This window comes from Salvelinus alpinus, chromosome 10, assembly GCF_045679555.1.
Source record: "Salvelinus alpinus chromosome 10, SLU_Salpinus.1, whole genome shotgun sequence".
Lineage (NCBI taxonomy): Eukaryota > Metazoa > Chordata > Actinopteri > Salmoniformes > Salmonidae > Salvelinus > Salvelinus alpinus.
The window spans coordinates 27,263,890-27,283,817 of NC_092095.1; the positions used below are offsets into that span (position 1 = coordinate 27,263,890).

Below are 19,928 nucleotides of genomic sequence, written 5' to 3' on the forward strand. Positions count from 1 at the left end.
ACTTTTAAGGAATTTGAACAGCTCATGTGTAGCCAGTTCCCAGACTTGTGAACCAACATGGTCATCTAGCGGTCATTTGGCAGAAAACAGTGAATAGATCCCTTCCTTATTGCGTTCCTGACAAATATAATGTATCATTCTCCACCCAGACACCAGAACCAAAGGCATGAGTTCCTCAATGGACTAGTGGAACTACTGGTTGTAAACAAATTGCTGGCTCAATAACTTCTTCATTAAGATAATGGTCTTGGAGGGGGGTAGTAAAAAGAACACCCACTGGAAAGCCAACCCTCACCAGAAGTGGAGAGGGAGAGAAAGAAAGAGGACTGACAAGGCCAGAGAAGTCTACTTAACAGCTGTATATGAAAGGCTGATAGAGTGCCACAGTATGAGTTATAATACCCATAAAACCTGGTGTGACGTTTTGATAACCGTGTAAATCTCTCTAGGACAAGGTGACTTTTATCAATATATTCTTTCACCTGTATTTACCCCCCCAAAATGAAATGCTAATTATCTGCTAATGTGGCTATTGTTATTTTTTTTATTTAACCTATATTTAACTAGGCAAGTCAGTTAAGAACAAATTCTTATTTACAATGACAGCCAACTTTGGAACAGTGGGTTAACTGCCTCGTCAGCTCGGGGATTCGATCCAGCAACCTTTCGGTTACTGGCCCAACGCTCTAACCACTAGGTTACCTGCCACCCCTTCATGATGATCTGGACGAGACTGCCAAATCTCTGGATTAACTATCTAATGTTAGCTAAGTGTATTAATGTAGATATTGGCTACATTTCTTTAAAATGGACAATTCTGTGAACGGTCTTGTGCAAGTTTTAAATTTACACAATACCTGTTAGCAAAGGTATCAGCTAGAGATGACATGCAGGAAATCTTCCATGATTTCTACTTTTATGCTAATTAGCATTTTTCGGATCAGATTAAATAGAGCCGAATATACTGATAAAAGTATCCTTGTCTGAGATTTACATAGTTATCAAAATGTCAAGCCAGGGTAAGACTACACGAAACAGCCCATATTTTTAAGTGTCTAAAATCCTCTATGGGAAAAATGAATAGTGGAAAAACGATCAGAACCGGCTCTCTTTTTGGCCGCTAGGTTTTATGGGTATTATGATGCCTCCACTGAGGGGCATCACACTGATGCTTGGCAAATAGCCTGCCCTTTCCCTTACCCCCACCCAGCGGACACAGTTGCCAGTGTGTCCACACAGATGTATCATACACTCGTACGCATGCACACACACTACATGTCATCTCCTCTGAAATGAATGTCTTCATTCAAGGCCACAACACAAAAACCAAATCGTAGTCAAAAAAAGGTTTAGAGACGTATCTTTATTTACAGTATCAGGACATTCATGTACAAATTTGTTCCCATAATAAGGAGCCTCTCGTTTGATAGAGACAAACTTGGACCAATTTACAGTAATTACTATTGGGAGTTAGGACAGAAAAACAAGCGCTGTCTGCATATACAAGTAAATTATTTGCAATTATTGCTGAAGAGATTGAAACCCATGGGATGTTTCCAGTTCTGGGTCAAACGTGTGCAATGGCTTTTTAAACAGTATAATTTAGAGACATACTCTCAAAGCAACATAACGTTTGTTTCATATACATAGAATTAACCCTCTCTCCCCCATTCCTATTTTAGAAGATATCTATAACCTTAAACAAAACACCTTAAGAAAAGAGATGGCCTGGCAAAACATGGACAAAAAACTGGAGAGAAAAAAAAAGGAAAAAAATATGCAATGGCCCAAGTCATTGCTAATTCTCCAAGCATGGCACCAAAGAAGAAGAAAACAAAAACAAAACAAAGTATCACAACAAGGTTTAGGGCCAGATTCAATCAGATCGGCTTTAGCCAAACCCACATAGCTGATGTTTTGACATTGTCGGAGGTGGAACCGTGTTAGAGCTGTCAAATCCACAACGGATCCCGGCATTATACCTGAAGCGGACATCGCCATTGGCTGCACAGAGTCGCATTGAGAGAAACCCCATGCAGCCTTGTTTACAAGTTGGAACATTGGAATGTGAGATGTAATCTACACCTCGATTAGGCTGATAGAAATCCTCATTATTTTGCTCAATGATTTTCCATTTGAGCGTCATTATTTCTATATAGCCTACACTTTCTCGTCCTGAACTTTAATGCAAGTGGGATGGCTGTGGTTTCGTAACAATGACCACAAGAGCAGCTCTGATTTGACAGCTCCAACGCAGTTCCACTTCCGACACCGCCAACACATCAGCTCTGCGGGTGTCGGATATGGGTTAACGCTTGATCTGACTGAATCTAGGCCTTAGTCTGGATTAACGATTCCCATGTATAGTAAAGCAGCACAAACATAAGACAAAAAACAACAGGAAAAAAAAAAAAAAAAAAAGAGTTTGGCTTACGAGTTCAGACCATGAGGTGGGTTAAAAAGTGTCATATTTATTCTGGTTTGTAAGTGCGACATTTTGTACCGCTTTCAGCTAGATGTAAGAGCAGGGGTTCTCCACTATGGTTCCTGGCGAGCTACTGGATGGTGCAGGCTTTCGCTCCAAGCCGCCATTAATGTACCTGATTTTACTAACCAACCAATTAGGGCTGTGATCTGGTGTGTTAGTGAACGGCAGGAGGGAGACCCAACACAACCAGTACCTCTCCAGGACCGGAGCGAAGACCCCTTGTGTAAAGGTTGAGATGTCTGTGTGTGTGTCTGTGTGTTTGTGTCCTTCAGTATATGAACTCCCCGGGGACCTCTTGGAGGGTGCTAAAGGGCTCCTCGAACTTGAAGCGCTTGGAAATAGCCTTCTGGTCGGGGTTTATGACCTCCTTGTCTGTTGACTGGCGACACTGGCCCAGTGTGTAGGCTGCCACCACGATCAGCTCCTCTGTTACAGGACCTTCCTTCTCCTCTTCCCTGATGGGGCTCTCAGGGCTCGCTGGCTCCGAGGGGCACTTGGTTGAGCTGATAGTTTCTTTCACCGCTGTTGTCGCCTCCGCCTCCTTTTTCTCTTTTGGCTGGAGCCACTGGTGCTGCAGGCACTCTTCTGCTGTGGCACGGTTCCTGTTGGGAGAAAGGAGAGTGTGAGGCCAGGGAATCAATGGGAATATCCACCTTCTTCGCTGGCTTGGTGGGTTTCAGCAAGCATGGCTCATGCAACACCAAGGCTGTGGGTTTGATTGCCCAAGGGACCTATTCTATGCCATATATACAGTGCCTTCGGAAAGCATTTAGACCCCTTGTTCTAAATGTTGTTGTTATGTTACAGCCTTATTTTAAAATGGATTAAATAGTTTTTTCCATCACCAATCTACACACAATACCCCATAAGGACAAAGCAAAAACAGGTTTTTAGAAATGTTTGCAAATTTATGTAAATGTATTATTTTATTTTTTACAATTACTCAGTCCTTTGTTGAAGCACCTTTGGCAGTGATTAGTCTCGAGTCTTCTTGGGTATGATGCTACAAGCTTGGCATACCTGTATTTGTGGAGTTTCTCCCATTCTTCTCTGCAGAGCCTCTGTCAGGTTAGATGGGGAGCATTGCTGCACAGCTGTTTTCAGGTCTCTCCAGAGATGTTCAATCGGGTTCAAGTCTGGGCTCTAGCTGGGCCACTCAAGGACATTCAGAGACTTGTCCCGAAGCCACTCTTGCGCTGTCTTGGCTGTGTGCTTAGGGTTGTTGTCCTGTTGGAAGGTGAACCTTCGCCCTAGTCTGAGGTCCTGAGCGCTCTGGAGCAGGTTTTCTTCAAGGATCTTTGTACTTTGCCCTATTAATTTTTCACTCTATCCTAGTCTCCTAGTCCCTGTCACTGAAAAACATCCCCACAGCATGATGCTGCCTCCACCATGCTTCACCGTAGGAATGGTGCAAGGTCTCCTCCAGACGTGATGCTTGGCTATCAGGCCAAAGAGTCTTTAGGTGCCTTTTGGAAAATTCCAAGCGGGCTGTCATGTGCCTTTTACTGAGGAGTGGCTTCCGTCTGGCCACAACCATAAAGGCTTGATTGGTGGAGTGCTGCCGAGATGGTTGTCCTTCTGGAAGGTTCTCCCATCTCCACAGAGGAACTCTGGAGCTCTTTCAGATTGACCATCGAGTTCTTGGTCACCTCCCTGACCAAGGCCCTTCTCCCCTGATTGCTCAGTTTGGCCGGGCGGCCAGCTCTATGAAGTGTCTTGGTGGTTCCAAACTTCTTCAGTTTAAGAATGATGGAGGCCACTGTGTTCTTGGGGACCTTAAATGCAGCAGACATTTTTTAGTACCCTTCCCCAGATCTGTGCCTCAACACAATCCTGTCTCGGAGCTCTACGAACAATTCTTTCGACGCCATGGCTTGGTTTTTGCTCTGACATGCACTCTCAACCGTGGGACCTTATATAGACAGGTGTGTGCCTTTCCAAATCATGTCCAATTAAGTGGATGTACCACAGGTGGTCTCCAATCAAGTTGTAGAAACACCTCAAGGATGTTCAATGGAAACAGGATGCACTTGAGCTCAATCTCGAGTCTCATAGCAAGGGGTCTGAATACTTATGTAAATAAGGTATTTTTGTTTTCTATTTTCAATGAATTTGCAAAATGTCTAAAAAAAATGTTTTTGCTTTGTCATTATGGGGTATTGAGAGGAGTTTTTATTTATTTAATCCATTTTAGAATAAGGCGGTAACGTAACAAAATGTGGAAAAGGTCAAGAGGTATGAATACTTTCCGAATGCACTTTATACACTGAACAAAAATATAAATGCAACATGTAAAATGTAAAGAGCCTAGAAATGTTCCATTGACACAAAAAGCGCAATTTTGTGCACAAATTTGTTTACATCCCTGTTACTGAGGATTTCTCATTTGCCAAGATAATACATCAACCTGACAGGTGTGGCATATCAAGAAGCTGATTAAACACCATGATCATTACACAGCTGCACCTTGTGCTGGGGACAATAAAAGGCCACGTCTCAAGTGTTGCTATTGGCATGCTGACTGCAAGAGTGTCCACCAGAGCTGTTGCCAGATAACTTAATGTTAATTTCTCTACCATAAGCCACCTCCAATGTTGTTTTAGAGAAATTGGCAGTACATCCAACTGGCCTCACAACGTGTAACCACGCCAGCCGGGGACCTCCAAATCAGGCTTCTTCACCTGCGGGATTGTCTGAGACTAGCCACCTGGACAGCTGATGAAACTGAGGAGTATGTATGTCTGTAATAAAGCCCTTTTGTGGGGAAAAACTCATTATAATTGGCTGGACCTGGCTCCCAAGTGGGTGGGCATATGCCCTCTCAGGCCCAACCATGGCTGCCTCCCTGCCCAATCATGTAATATCCATAGATTAGGGCCAAATTAATTTATTTCAATTGAACTGTAACTCAGTAATATTTTTGAAATTGTTGCATTTATATTTGTATTCATTTTTAGGGCATTAAAGAGTCATTACTCACTGGGGTTCTTTGATGAGCAGGGCTTTGATAAAGGTGATGGCGGCCTGGTCTACATGCTCCAGCTCCTCCTCCTGGTAGCTGATGTTGATCTGGGAGATGTTGAGGAATGTCTCCTGCTTGTCCTCTCCCAGGAAGGGAGATATGCCCGTCAGCATCACATAGGCCAGTACACCAATACTCCTGTCAGCCATTTACAGTGACAAACAGTTAGACAGCCACTGGAAATAAGTTCCAGATTTTCTCTCTAAGATAAACTCATAACTTTACATGTGCATAATGGAACGGTGCTGTTTTCTTTCATGTGTGAAGTTTTCCATTTTCTATCCCTTTTTCAAATAAGCTTTTGGATAATTCAATCACAAGCCATACAACGTACTGTTGCACTAAGTTACAGTACAGTGAAATGCCACTTACCACATATCTGTCGCTGTGCTAATCGGCTCGTAATTCAGGATTTCTGGAGCTGCAAAACATTTGTCTTTATTTTATTTGGGTGAACTATCCCTTTAAAGATTTTGGACATGTTGAGTGCAGTGACCATGATGTCCATAACAAAATGGCGTCTGCTGCACTACTTACCCACATACTCCGGGGTCCCCATGATCTCCCTGAGCTCCTGACTGCTGCTCACCATCCTGGACAGACCAAAGTCCACGATCTTGATGTCCCCCAGAAGAGCATCGCTGGTCAGCAGAATGTTCTGGGGCTGGAGAGGAAGAAAGAAAAACACAGCAGCTTCAGAGGAGGTCCAGTGGGGCTAACTTGCGTGTGTTTGGTACTGCGTCTAAACAGCGATATTAAAGCTTGATTCCATATTTAAAGGGATAGGGCAACATTCTGGCAATTAATCTTTTTTGCTAGTTAGCAATGGCTCCAGAAACGACCTTCAACATCCTTCAAACTGCACGCATACCTCCCCAAAAATTGGTATTCGCGAGTTCATCTGACTCTGGGTAAGCAGAAAAAAAAATTGCCAAAATGTTACACTATCCCTTTAACCCCAAGGTGGACTATGTGATCACATGCATATAACAAACACGTTGGTAAAGTGTCTAGCAGGGGCCAGGGACTGACCTTGAGGTCCAGGTGCACCATGTTGTTCCTGTGGAGGAAAGAAACTCCCTCTAGGATCTGTCTCATCAACCTCTTCACATCCTCCTCTTTGAAGGCCTCGTCCCTCTCCGCCACACACTGGTTAAAGATCTCTCCTCCTGCTGCACTGTGGACACACACCGACCGGTTAAAGATCTCATCTTTTCCATACAAACATGCAACCAAGTTGAAACCGTAATAGTAGTATTTTACAAGCTGCTTTGCGTTTCGGATTTGACAGGCTGGCTATATGCTGGCGTGCATTGGATGCACACAGACCACAAGTAAAACCACACATCTTATCAGTACAAACATTCAAACCTTTCATTTTGTATTTCACTACTCTCTCTCTGTCACTAACGTCTTAACCTCAACCAGTGGTTTGTGATATTCTTTGGGAGTCTTGGATAGCCTGTCCTGAATGACCAATCACTGAATGATTGATGACTGTGATTACTGTGTTTCTCCTGTCTGGTGGTGGTTATGCTGCCTTCCAGCTAGGTCTGGTCTCCTGTCTGGTGGTGGTGGTGGTTATGCTGCATTCCAGCTAGGTCTGGTCTCCTGTCTGGTGGTGGTTATGCTGCCTTCCAGCTAGGTCTGGTCTCCTGTCTGGTGGTGGTTATGCTGCCTTCCAGCTAGGTCTGGTCTCCTGTCTGGTGGTGGTTATGCTGCCTTCCAGCTAGGTCTGGTCTCCTGTCTGGTGGTGGTGGTTATGCTGCCTTCCAGCTAGGTCTGGTCTCCTGTCTGGTGGTGGGGGTTATGCTGCCTTCCAGCTAGGTCTGGTCTCCTGTCTGTTGGTGGGGGTTATGCTGCCTTCCAGCTAGGTCTGGTCTCCTGTCTGGTGGTGGTTATGCTGCCTTCCAGCTAGGTCTGGTCTCCTGTCTGGTGGTGGTGGTTATGCTGCCTTCCAGCTAGGTCTGAGCTCCTGTCTGGTGGTGGTGGTTATGCTGCCTTCCAGCTAGGTCTGAGCTCCTGTCTGGTGGTGGTTATGCTGCCTTCCAGCTAGGTCTGGTCTCCTGTCTGGTGGTGGTGGTGGTTATGCTGCCTTCCAGTTAGGTCTGGTCTCCTGTCTGGTGGTGGTGGTTATGCTGCCTTCCAGCTAGGTCTGGTCTCCTGTCTGGTGGTGGTGGTGGTTATGCTGCCTTCCAGCTAGGTCTGGTCTCCTGTCTGGTGGTGGTGGTTATGCTGCCTTCCAGCTAGGTCTGGTCTCCTGTCTGGTGGTGGTGGTGGTTATGCTGCCTTCCAGCTAGGTCTGGTCTCCTGTCTGGTGGTGGTGGTTATGCTGCCTTCCAGCTAGGTCTGGTCTCCTGTCTGGTGGTGGTGGTTATGCTGCCTTCCAGCTAGGTCTGGTCTCCTGTCTGGTGGTGGTGGTTATGCTGCCTTCCAGCTAGGTCTGGTCTCCTGTCTGGTGGTGGGGGTTATGCTGCCTTCCAGCTAGGTCTGGTCTCCTGTCTGGTGGTGGGGGTTATGCTGCCTTCCAGCTAGGTCTGGTCTCCTGTCTGGTGGTGGTGGTTATGCTGCCTTCCAGCTAGGTCTGGTCTCCTGTCTGGTGGTGGGGGTTATGCTGCCTTCCAGCTAGGTCTGGTCTCCTGTCTGGTGGTGGTGGTTATGCTGCCTTCCAGCTAGGTCTGGTCTCCTGTCTGGTGGTGGGGGTTATGCTGCCTTCCAGCTAGGTCTGGTCTCCTGTCTGGTGGTGGTGGTTATGCTGCCTTCCAGCTAGGTCTGGTCTCCTGTCTGGTGGTGGGGGTTATGCTGCCTTCCAGCTAGGTCTGGTCTCCTGTCTGGTGGTGGTGGTTATGCTGCCTTCCAGCTAGGTCTGGTCTCCTGTCTGGTGGTGGTGGTTATGCTGCCTTCCAGCTAGGTCTGGTCTCCTGTCTGGTGGTGGTGGTTATGCTGCCTTCCAGCTAGGTCTGGTCTCCTGTCTGGTGGTGGTGGTTATGCTGCCTTCCAGCTAGGTCTGGTCTCCTGTCTGGTGGTGGTGGTTATGCTGCCTTCCAGCTAGGTCTGGTCTCCTGTCTGGTGGTGGTGGTTATGCTGCCTTCCAGCTAGGTCTGGTCTCCTGTCTGGTGGTGGGGGTTATGCTGCCTTCCAGCTAGGTCTGGTCTCCTGTCTGGTGGTGGTGGTTATGCTGCCTTCCAGCTAGGTCTGGTCTCCTGTCTGGTGGTGGTGGTTATGCTGCCTTCCAGCTAGGTCTGGTCTCCTGTCTGGTGGTGGGGGTTATGCTGCCTTCCAGCTAGGTCTGGTCTCCTGTCTGGTGGTGGTGGTTATGCTGCCTTCCAGCTAGGTCTGGTCTCCTGTCTGGTGGTGGTGGTTATGCTGCCTTCCAGCTAGGTCTGGTCTCCTGTCTGGTGGTGGTGGTTATGCTGCCTTCCAGCTAGGTCTGGTCTCCTGTCTGGTGGTGGTGGTTATGCTGCCTTCCAGCTAGGTCTGGTCTCCTGTCTGGTGGTGGTGGTTATGCTGCCTTCCAGCTAGGTCTGGTCTCCTGTCTGGTGGTGGTGGTTATGCTGCCTTCCAGCTAGGTCTGGTCTCCTGTCTGGTGGTGGTGGTTATGCTGCCTTCCAGCTAGGTCTGGTCTCCTGTCTGGTGGTGGTGGTTATGCTGCCTTCCAGCTAGGTCTGGGCAGTAGCTTTAGCTGTACAGCTATTTGACATTCCAGGGTTGAGGTGGAACATTTTACTCTTATGCCACCACCTGGGTGATTCTGCCCCGGGCGATGCTAGCTGTTGAGTGATCCACTCCTGGCGTTGACATAGACAGCCCTTTATAATGATATATGGCCACTGATAATGAGGAGAGACCCTTTTTAAGAGTCTGTTTCCCTCTGTAGCCAGCCACAGACAGTGATAAGTCCTGCTAGTTCACCAGACAAGGTCATGGGTCTCCTCTTGGGTGGGCTTCGGAGGTGTCGTGTGTGTGTTTGGGGTGGCGGGTATGTGTGTGTGGCTTAAAGCAATGGCATTCTGTTCCAAAACTTCTCTGGGGGATGTCAAAACGACTTGAACTTGAGTCTATTCCAGTGTCCCCCAGGGGAGACAGCTAGATATTGTATCTAGATCAAGGGAGTGTGTGGAAGGCGCCATCTGGCTAGAGGGATTGGTTCTAACATAGCACACTAATTAGGGATAGTGCACTACAATACCACTATTGACACGGTTTGATTCACCACATGATCATACGATTGTGATTAGTGAATAATATTATGAATATTTCACAACACAGTATGCCACAAAGTTAATATGAAAATATCCAAGACAGTTAATATAACTAAATGACATGGAACGGAAAGGGCTTGCCTTTTGAAATCACTGGCAGTTCTTAGTGACTGAGGGATAATACTTTATTTTACAGTCCTATTTCAGATGGTTATTACAAAGAATGTTGTCTTATGTCTATTTCCTAGTACTTACTAAGCACTGCTTCAATTAATCCCAAAAAACATAAAAGGTCATTATTAGGTAACCATTGTGTACATCATATAATGTGGCTAAGTAAATACCAGGCAAGCAACAGACTGTAAACTCAATACTATTTGAAAGTCTTGTGTTATCTCTCATAGTACCAGTTGTGTAAAGTACTTAAGTAAAAAATACTTTAAAGTACTACTTAAGCATTTTTGGGGCGTATCTGCACTTTACTATTTATATTTTTGGACTACTTTTACTTCACTACATTCCTAAAGAAAATAATGTACTTTTTACTCCATACATTTTTCCCTGACACCCAAAAGTACTTGTTACATTTTGAACGCTTAGTAGTACAGGAAAATGGTCCAATTCACACACTTATCCCTGGTCATCCTGACTGCCTTTGATCTGGCAGACTCACTAAAGACATATGCTTTGTTTGCAAATTATGTTGGAGTGTGCCCCAGGCTATCCTTAAAGAAAAAAGAAAGAAAATGGTGCCATCCAGTTTGCTTAATATAAGACATTTGAAATGATTTATACTTTAACTTCAGATAATCAAGTATATTTCACCAATTACATCTAATTTTGAATGTATATTGAAGACCAAATACTTTTAGACTTTTACTCAAGTAGTATTTTACTGGGTGACTTTCACTTTTCTAAGAAGGTATCTTTACTTTTACTCAAGTATTACACCTGGGTACCTTTTCCAGTCTTGATGACATGAGGAACTAGCAGGGGGGGGGGGAACACCACCCTGTGCCCCTTTCCACACGACACCTTATGTGACACGTGAAACTAACTTCATTTCCTCCTGACCTGCAGTGGCTGCCACCCAATTAGGTTGGAAAGCGAGACACGAGAGTTTGTTGAAAGAGTGAGGCTTATCAAAAATAGACAAGGGCTCCCTTGAAGCCAACATGAAATTGGGTCCTGTCTGGGTATGGAGGGAGTTTCAGAAGTTGTTTTGGTTCTAAGGCTGAAAATACAGCGCTTGCCACATGCCAGGTTGAAAACACAAAAGGTGGAACATAGAGACGTCAGACTTTCGTCAGCTGAGTGGTAGGCTTCATGTAGGCCTGCTGTACTGTATTGTCACATGGGTCTAAACTCACGGTATGTGGTTTTGGGTTATGCTGTATTATATTTTTTCCAGGTGGTGTAGCTGTACGCTGCGTTGCTCTGTGGTGTTGTGCTGTGCACATTATGGCATTACTAGTAATTCTATTTCTCTGGAGCTGTTGTTGTGCTAATGTTGTGTTGCTCCTCGGCTGTATCTAGGATGACATGTCCAGTGGCTAAGCCTGGGTGGGTGACTTGTCTCTGGTTTGTCTATGGCGGTCTGTCTACCCATTCTCTTCCCTCTCCGAGTATAGGATCCATCATCCAACAATTGGCCAAACTCGTCACAGACAGAGAGAGACAGAGAGAGACAGAGAGAGACAGAGAGAGAGAGAGAGAGACAGAGAGAGAGAGACAGAGAGAGAGAGACAGAGAGACAGAGAGACGAGAGAGAGGCCCCATCGAAAAGCAGTGATGACTCCAGTCAATGCACTCTCTGCAAAGGGCAGACAGCTGAGAGAGAAAGCCAACAACCTCTCCTCATTCATTATCTTTATTATCTTCCAGACAGGTGAGTCACATAGTGAGCCCATGCCTACACATCTGAGTGTACAGTTAATGTCCTTGAGTGATATTAAAACACATGGGCCATGTCTCAATAGTTGGAGAATGAAAGTCCTTTCCTCAGGTCTTTTTCTTCATTAACACTTGATAGGTGAATAGGATTCCGCTATATTGCTTCCACCCCTCATGTCCTGCCAGATCAGCTATCATGGAGGTAAGAAATCAAGGTAGTTTAAAGGGAAACTCCACCACTTTTCAACCTCATTCTCCTTATCTCCAGCGCAATACCAGTGTCAACACGTGTGAAGAAACGGCATATTATATATGAAGTTAAAAAGTCCATAGTCAAAAGTGAACATTTTAAAAAGTGCTTTTTCAAACACTGAGATTCGCGGTGACGTGGGGAGCAAGAAAAACACCCTCCCTTGGGCTACAAACTCGCTGCAGGTTTTGAAAAACACCGTTTTATTTTACTTTCAATACTACCCTGTAATGTCACAAAAGCATTTTTTTTTTTAGGACCTTACATTTTGTTTTACCACTGAGCTGTTTTCACATATGTAGACACTGGTTTGGTGCTGGAGAAGAATGAGGTTGAAAAGTGGCAGAATTGCCCTTTAACTCGTGAGACACAGCATATAACTAACTCTCTAGCTGAGGGCGAAATGTGCTTTTCTGTTATTGTCTCTTAAGGCAATTCTGGAGAGATAATGCAAAAACCCCCTGCAGTTTCACTGCCTCACCATCGGGTGTCAGTCAAGGGTAGAGGAGATGGGTACAGTAGCCTGGTTTTAATGTCTATGACAGTAACAGAGTGGGATTAAACCTAAACAGAGGGAGACCTCCTTCCCAGGTCGAGGTCTGGTAAAGCACTCTGCTCCATATGGTCAGCCACGAAAACACCCCATGGAGCACTAACTAAAGGCTGCATCAGGAAAATCATGTTATCAGCTTTGTTTTCCCTGTAACTCAGTGGTTGCTAAATGTTTCAGCATTGTGACCCACTAATCAAATCATCACAGCTGAGTCTCAAATTACAACTCTGACTTGGTCCCAAGTCCTGACCCACCATTTGGGGAAACAAACTGCCCCAACTGCAAAAAAAAAAAAATATCTGGATATTTTCAACGTTAGTCACTTGGTACCAAAACAACAGAGGGGATTCTGTTTGAACTTTGCGACCAGTATAATGCCGGACACCAGGGACGCAGAGACAACTCAGACAACACGACACAGAACCAAAACGTTTTTTGTGGGGGGGACAGTTTCTCAGCGCCTCCCCTTCTCTATGTATTCTCCACAGACACCGAGGACATGGAGGGCTCAAAGTGGTTCCTCTGTTAGCACGGCCAGTAATTATAGCCTAGCGCTGCCAGTTTAGCCTCTTAGAGCCTCTAACCACTGAGTGCACCAGGGGCGTCAGGGAAAATGAATCTGGCGGATTCATAACTAGGTCATTGCTGTTTTGGATGATGAGAGCACGTCTGGCCAGTTGCTGCCGTGCTGTTTTGGTGTGGTGGGACCGGGGGTGAAACCCCCTTCTAATCCGAGGGGGCTCACACAAAGTGACATGAACTCTTAATGCCAAAGTGCCACAAACATCACATGCACAAAAGAAACTATTGGAATGTAGCCTATTGCCCCATTTCAGAGAATATGGGAGTCTTTTTCTGAGCATATTATTTCTAGATTTTGGGCCCTTAGCTCTCAGTATAACAGGTCAATCATTGCTCAATCTGATCTGCTGAAAATGTAATGATGAATAGTATGTATTGGGATCAGTGGTTAATATGAAATAAGATTATACTTTTGATACCAATTTCCACGATACCAGCTTGTCAAACTATTTATGTGGATGGGATATCTTTGAACGTGACCTAAATTAGTGTTCAGTCTGAGCGGACAAAACATTTCCCGTGCCCTGGATTCATTCAATCAAAGAAAGATAGAGCCCACTGATCACTGACCCATTTCAGCGAAACTGAACACGGGAATCGTCCGGTCCATTTCTATTTTTGTGGTGACCTGTTTTGTTTCACCACTCAAACAAAAAACTAGCCACTTGATCAATGGAAGATGAGAACGAGAGAGAAGAAAGAGGATGGAAGGAGGAAGGTGAAGTGGTTGGATTGATGGGACAGAGTGACAAAACGATCAAGTGCCATCGGACACAGTAGAGCTCAGTGTAGATTTGCTTGAGATGGGCTATCCCCCTCGCTCCGGAGATGAACCCTCCTTCATTGCTCTTATCCTCCCACTTCTCTGGGCTGGCAGCCACGGGCCGGACCCTCACGTGCCGCCATGGTGCACCACTGACATAATAAACTTCCATCTGGGGCCCAGGGAGCCCAATGAAGCCACATTCCTCCCTCACCCAGCCCTCCCCTCTCCATCCTGCCTGGAAAAGAGCTTTTGAGTCCTCTCCCCCAACCATCCGCACTCTCCCCCTTCCGCCTCATACTGTAATTGCTCTCTTTAATTTCAGGCTGACCCTCATCAGAAGCCTCACCACCCCCCCCCCCTCTCCTCATTCCTCCCGGTTTGCCGTAGAGCTTCAAAATATCCATCAGCTTAAAAAATATATTTAAAAAATAAGACGAAAAAGGAAAAACCCAAAATCTATTACAACCAGGACTTTCTCTCCCTCCGTCTCCCTCCCTCCCAGTCTCCCTCCCTCTCTATCCGTCCGCCTCCCTCCCTCTCTCTCTATCTATCCGTCCGCCTCCCTCCCTCCCTCCCTCTCTATCCGTCCGCCTCCCTCCCTCCCTCTCTATCCGTCCGCCTCCCTCCCTCCCTCTCTATCCGTCCGCCTCCCTCCCTCCCTCTCTATCCGTCCGCCTCCCTCCCTCCCTCTCTATCCGTCCGCCTCCCTCCCTCCCTCCCTCTCTATCCGTCCGCCTCCCTCCCTCCCTCCCTCCTATCTCTCCACCTCCCTCCCTCCCTCTCTATCCGTCCGCCTCCCTCCCTCCCTCCCTATCCGTCCGCCTCCCTCCCTCCCTATCCATCCGCCGCCCCTCCCTCTCTATCCGTCCGCCTCCCTCCCTCCCTCCCTCTCTATCCGTCCGCCTCCCTCCCTCCCTCCCTCTCTATCCGTCCGCCTCCCTCCCTCTCTCTCTATCCGTCCTCCCACCGCCCGTCCGTCCTCCCGCCTCCCTCCCTCTCTATCCGTCCGCCTCCCTCCCTATCCGTCCGCCTCCCTCCCTCTCTATCCGTCCGCCTCCCTCCCTCTCTCTCTCTCTATCCGTCCGCCTCCCTCCCTCCCTCTCTCTCTCTCTCTCTCTCTCTCTCTCTCTATCCGTCCGCCTCCCTCCCTCTCTCTCTATCCGTCCGCCTCCCTCCCTCCCTCTCTATCCGTCCGCCTCCCTCCCTCCCTCCCTCTCTATCCGTCCGCCTCCCTCCCTCCCTCTCTATCCGTCCGCCTCCCTCCCTCTCTATCCGTCCGCCTCCCTCCCTCCCTCCCTCTCTCTCTATCCGTCCTCCCACCGCCCGTCCGTCCTCCCTCCGCCCGTCCGTCCTCCCGTCCCTCCCTCCCTCGTCCTCCCTCCCTCCTTCCCTCCCTCCTTCCCTCCCTCCCTCCGTCCAGCCCTCCCTCCCTCCGTCCAGCCCCCTCCCTTCCTCCGTCCAGCCCCCTCCCTCCCTCCCTCCGTCCAGCCGCCTCCCTCCCTCCCTCCCTCCGTCCAGCCCCCTCCCTCCCTCCGTCCGTCCGTCCTTCTCCCTCCCTCCGGCCGGCCGGCCCCCTCCCTCCCTCCCTCTCTATCCGTCCGCCTCCCTCCCTCTCTATCCGTCCGCCTCCCTCCCTCTCTATCCGTCCGTCCGCCTCCCTCTCTATCCGTCCGTCCGCCTCCCTCCCTCTCTATCCGTCCGTCCGCCTCCCTCCCTCTCTATCCGTCCGTCCGCCTCCCTCCCTCTCTATCTATCCGTCGGCCTCCCTCCCTCCCTCCCTCCCTCTCTATCCGTCCGCCTCCCTCCCTCCCTCTCTATCCGTCCGCCTCCCTCCCTCCCTCTCTATCCGTCCGCCTCCCTCCCTCCCTCTCTATCCGTCCGCCTCCCTCCCTCCCTCTCTATCCGTCCGCCTCCCTCCCTCTCTATCCGTCCGCCTCCCTCCCTCTCTATCCGTCCGCCTCCCTCCCTCCCTCCCTCTCTATCCGTCCGCCTCCCTCCCTCCCTCTCTCTCTATCCGTCCTCCCACCGCCCGTCCGTCCTCCCGCCTCCCTCCCGCCTCCCTCCCTCCCTCTCTATCCGTCCGCCTCCCTCCCTCCCTCTCTATCCGTCCGCCTCCCTCCCTCTCTATCCGTCCGCCTCCCTCCCTCTCTATCCGTCCGCCTCCCTCCCTCCCTCCCTCTCTATCCGTCCGCCTCCCTCCCTCCCTCTATCTCGTCCGTCCGTCCTTCTCCCTCCCTCCCTCTCTATCCGTCCGCCTCCCTCCCTCCCTCTCTCTCTATCCGTCCTCCTCACCGCCCGTCTCGTCCGTCCCGCCTCCCTCCCTCTCTATCCGTCCGACCGCCTCCCTCCCTATCCGTCCGTCCGCCTCCCTCCCTCTCTATCCGTCCGCCTCCCTCCCTCTCTCTCTCTCTATCCGTCCGCCTCCCTCCCTCCCTCTCTCTCTCTATCCGTCCGCCTCCCTCCCTCTCTCTCTATCCGTCCGCCTCCCTCCCTCCCTCTCTATCCGTCCGCCTCCCTCCCTCTCTATCCGTCCGCCTCCCTCCCTCCCTCTCTATCCGTCCGCCTCCCTCCCTCTCTATCCGTCCGCCTCCCTCCCTCCCTCCCTCTCTATCCGTCCGCCTCCCTCCCTCCCTCTCTCTCTATCCGTCCGTCCTCCCACCGCCCGTCCGTCCTCCCTCCGCCCGTCCGTCCTCCCGTCCCTCCCTCCTTCCCTCCCTCCCTATCCGTCCAGCCTCCCTCCCTCTCCATCCGTCCAGCCTCCCTCCCTCTCTCTCTCTCTCCGTCCAGCCCCCTCCCTCCCTCCCTCCGTCCAGCCCGCCTCCCTCCCTCCCTCCCTCCCCGTCCGCCTCCCTCCCTCCTCTCTATCCGTCCGCCTCCCTTCCTCTCTCTCTCTCTATCCGTCCGCCTCCCTCCCTCCTCTCCGTCTCCATCCCCGTCCGCCTCCGCCTCCCTCCCTCTCTATCCGTCCGCCTCCCTCCCTCTATCCGTCCGCCTCCCTCCCTCTCTATCCGTCCGCCTCCCTCCCTCCCTCTCTCTCTATCCGTCCGTCCTCCCACCGCCCGTCCGTCCTCCCTCCGCCCGTCCGTCCTCCCGTCCCTCCCTCGTCCTCCCTCCCTCCCTCCTTCCCTCCCTCCCTCCGTCCAGCCCCCTCCCTCCCTCCCTCCGTCCAGCCCCCTCCCTCCCTCCCTCCGTCCAGCCCCCTCCCTCCCTCCCTCCGTCCAGCTCCCTCCCTCCCTCCCTCCCTCCCTCTCTATCCGTCCGCCTCCCTCCCTCTCTCTCTCTCTATCCGTCCGCCTCCCTCCCTCTCTCTCTCTCTCTCTCTCTCTCTCCCGTCCGCCTCCCTCCCTCTCTCTCTATCCGTCCGCCTCCCTCCCTCCCTCTCTATCCGTCCGCCTCCCTCCCTCCCTCTCTATCCGTCCGCCTCCCTCCCTCCCTCCCTCCTCTATCCGTCCGCCTCCCTCCCTCCCTCTCTCTCTATCCGTCCGTCCTCCCACCGCCCGTCCGTCCTCCCTCCCTCCGCCCGTCCGTCCTCCCGTCCCTCCCTCCCTCGTCCTCCCTCCCTCCTTCCCTCCGTCCAGCCCCCTCCCTCCCTCCGTCCAGCCCCCTCCCTCCCTCCGTCCCTCCGTCCAGCCCCCTCCCTCCCTCCCTCCCTCCCTCCGTCCAGCCCCCTCCCTCCCTCCGTCCGGCCGGCCGGCCCCCTCCCTCCCTCCCTCTCTATCCGTCCGCCTCCCTCCCTCCCTCTCTATCCGTCCGTCCGCCTCCCTCTCTATCCGTCCGTCCGCCTCCCTCCCTCTCTATCCGTCCGTCCGCCTCCCTCCCTTTCTATCCGTCCGCCTCCCTCCCTCTCTATCTATCCGTCGGCCTCCCTCCCTCCCTCCCTCTCTCTCTCTATCCGTTCGTCCTCCCACCGCCCGTCCGTCCTCCCTCCGCCCGTCCGTCCTCCCTCCGCCCGTCCTCCCTCCGTCCTCCCTCCCTCCCTCCGTCCAGCCCCCTCCCTCCCTCCCTCCCTCCGTCCGGCCCCCTCCCTCCCTCCGTCCGGCCCCCTCCCTCCCTCCATCCGTCCGTCCGTCGCCCTCCGGCCGGCCGCCTCCCTCCCTCCCTCCGTCCGTCCGTCGCCCTCCGGCCGGCCGCCTCCCTCCCTCCGGCCGGCCGCCTCCCTCCCTCCGTCCGGCCGGCCGGCCCCCTCCCTCCCTCCCTCCGTCCGTCCTCCCTCCGTCCCCCGTCCTCCCTCCCTCCCTCCGTCCAGCCCCCTCCCTCCCTCCGTCCGGCCCCCTCCCTCCCTCCGTCCGGCCCCCTCCCTCCCTCCGTCCGTCCGTCCGTCGCCCTCCGGCCGGCCGCCTCCCTCCCTCCCTCCGTCCGTCCGTCGCCCTCCGGCCGGCCGCCTCCCTCCCTCCGGCCGGCCGCCTCCCTCCCTCCGGCCGGCCGGCCGGCCCCCTCCCTCCCTCCCTCCGTCCGTCACCCTCCGCCTTCCTCCCTCCCTCCCTCCCTCCCTCCGTCCGTCGCCCTCCGGCCGGCCGCCTCCCTCCCTCCGTCCAGCCCCCTCCCTCCCTCCCTCCGTCCGTCCTTCTCCCTCCCGCCCGCCGGCCGGCCGGCCGGCCCCCTCCCTCCCTCCGTCCGTCGCCCTCCGGCCGGCACCCTCCCTCCCTCCCTCTGTCCGTCGCCCTCCGCCCTCCCTCCGTCCGTCGCCCTCCGGCCGGCCGCCTCCCTCCCTCCCTCCCTCCCTCCGTCCGTCCGTCGCCCTCCCTCCCTCCGTCCGTCCGTCGCCCTCCGGCCGCCTCCCTCCCTCCGTCCGTCGCCCTCCGGCCGGCCGCCTCCCTCCCTCCCTCTGTCCGTCGCCCTCCGGCCGCCTCCCTTCCTCCGTCGCCCTCCGGCCGCCTCCCTTCCTCCCTCTGTCCGTCGCCCTCCGGCCGCCTCCCTCCCTCCCTCCCTCTGTCCGTCGCCCTCCGGCCGCCTCCCTCCCTCCCTCTGTCCGTCGCCCTCCGGCCGCCTCCCTCCCTCCCTCCCTCTGTCCGTCGCCCTCCGACCGCCTCCCTCCCTCCCTCTGTCCGTCGCCCTCCGGCCGCCTCCCTCCCTCCCTCCGTCCGTCCGTCCGTCCCTGTCTGACCATCCGTCCGACCGTCCCTGTCCCTCCGTCCCCCTCCCTCCACCCGCCCATCGGTCCGTCCGTCCCCCTCCCTCCCTCAGTCTCCCTCCCTCAGTCTCCCTCCCTCAGTCTCCCTCCCTCCGTCCACTGATTTCACATGCCAGAACCTCCAACAGGCTAAATCCATTCCGCTCTACTTCCCTTCTGTATTAAAAAATAAAAAACAGCTCCATTATCCATATTGAATGGTGCTGACAGGGGCACTGCCAATCACCAGGGAGGGATCGCTTCCTATCCTTCACTCATCCCTCCTTTTTTGACAGGGTTATTGATGATATTGTGCCCCTCCTGGTCGTACAGAAGAAAGTGGGTAAAGGCAGGGGATGGATAGTCAACTGAGGTCTGAACGGCAGATCAACAATGGGCTTGGGGGGGGGGGGGGGGGGGAGATTAAGACTAACGGGAGTGCAGCGGCAATTAAGGGATATTCTATTCTAAAAGATTACATTCTAATACACAAAAAAAGTCATCCCGGAAATGCTATACACCCGATTTAACTATGAAAAACGATCCCCCCGCTTCTCAACGTAATACACATTACGCTGAACGAGCCCCCTCTTCTCAACGTAATACACATTAGGCTGAACGAGCCCCCTCTTCTCAACGTAATACACATTAGGCTGAACGAGCCCCCTCTTCTCAACGTAATACACATTAGGCTGAACGAGCCCCCTCTTCTCAACGTAATACACATTAGGCTGAACGAGCCCCCGCTTCTCAACGTAATACACATTACGCTGAACGAGCCCCCTCTTCTCAACGTAATACACATTAGGCTGAACGAGCCCCCCTCTTCTCAACGTAATACACATTAGGCTGAACGAGCCCCCCTCTTCTCAACGTAATACACATTAGGCTGAACGAGCCACCCTCTTCTCAACGTAATACACATTAGGCTGAACGAGCCCCCCTCTTCTCAACGTAATACACATTAGGCTGAACGAGCCCCCCTCTTCTCAACGTAATACACATTAGGCTGAACGAGCCCCCTCTTCTCAACGTAATACACATTAGCCTGAACGAGCCCCC

General features: G+C 52.0%; 1 protein-coding gene across 1 annotated transcript in view; it reads right to left on the reverse strand.

The window, feature by feature from the left end:
* Positions 1–1,343: 1,343 nt before the first annotated feature.
* Positions 1,344–19,928, reverse strand: part of LOC139531826 (serine/threonine-protein kinase 17A-like) — a 46,731-nt gene continuing 28,146 nt past the window's right edge. Inside the window, exons 3-7 of the mRNA XM_071328700.1 lie at positions 6,543–6,687; positions 6,048–6,174; positions 5,883–5,931; positions 5,469–5,648; positions 1,344–3,090 (exon numbers count right to left, since the gene is read on the reverse strand). Of these exons, the coding sequence (XP_071184801.1) occupies positions 2,757–3,090; positions 5,469–5,648; positions 5,883–5,931; positions 6,048–6,174; positions 6,543–6,687 (835 nt within the window). The 3' untranslated portion in view covers positions 1,344–2,756. The remainder of the gene's footprint in view (positions 3,091–5,468; positions 5,649–5,882; positions 5,932–6,047; positions 6,175–6,542; positions 6,688–19,928) is intronic.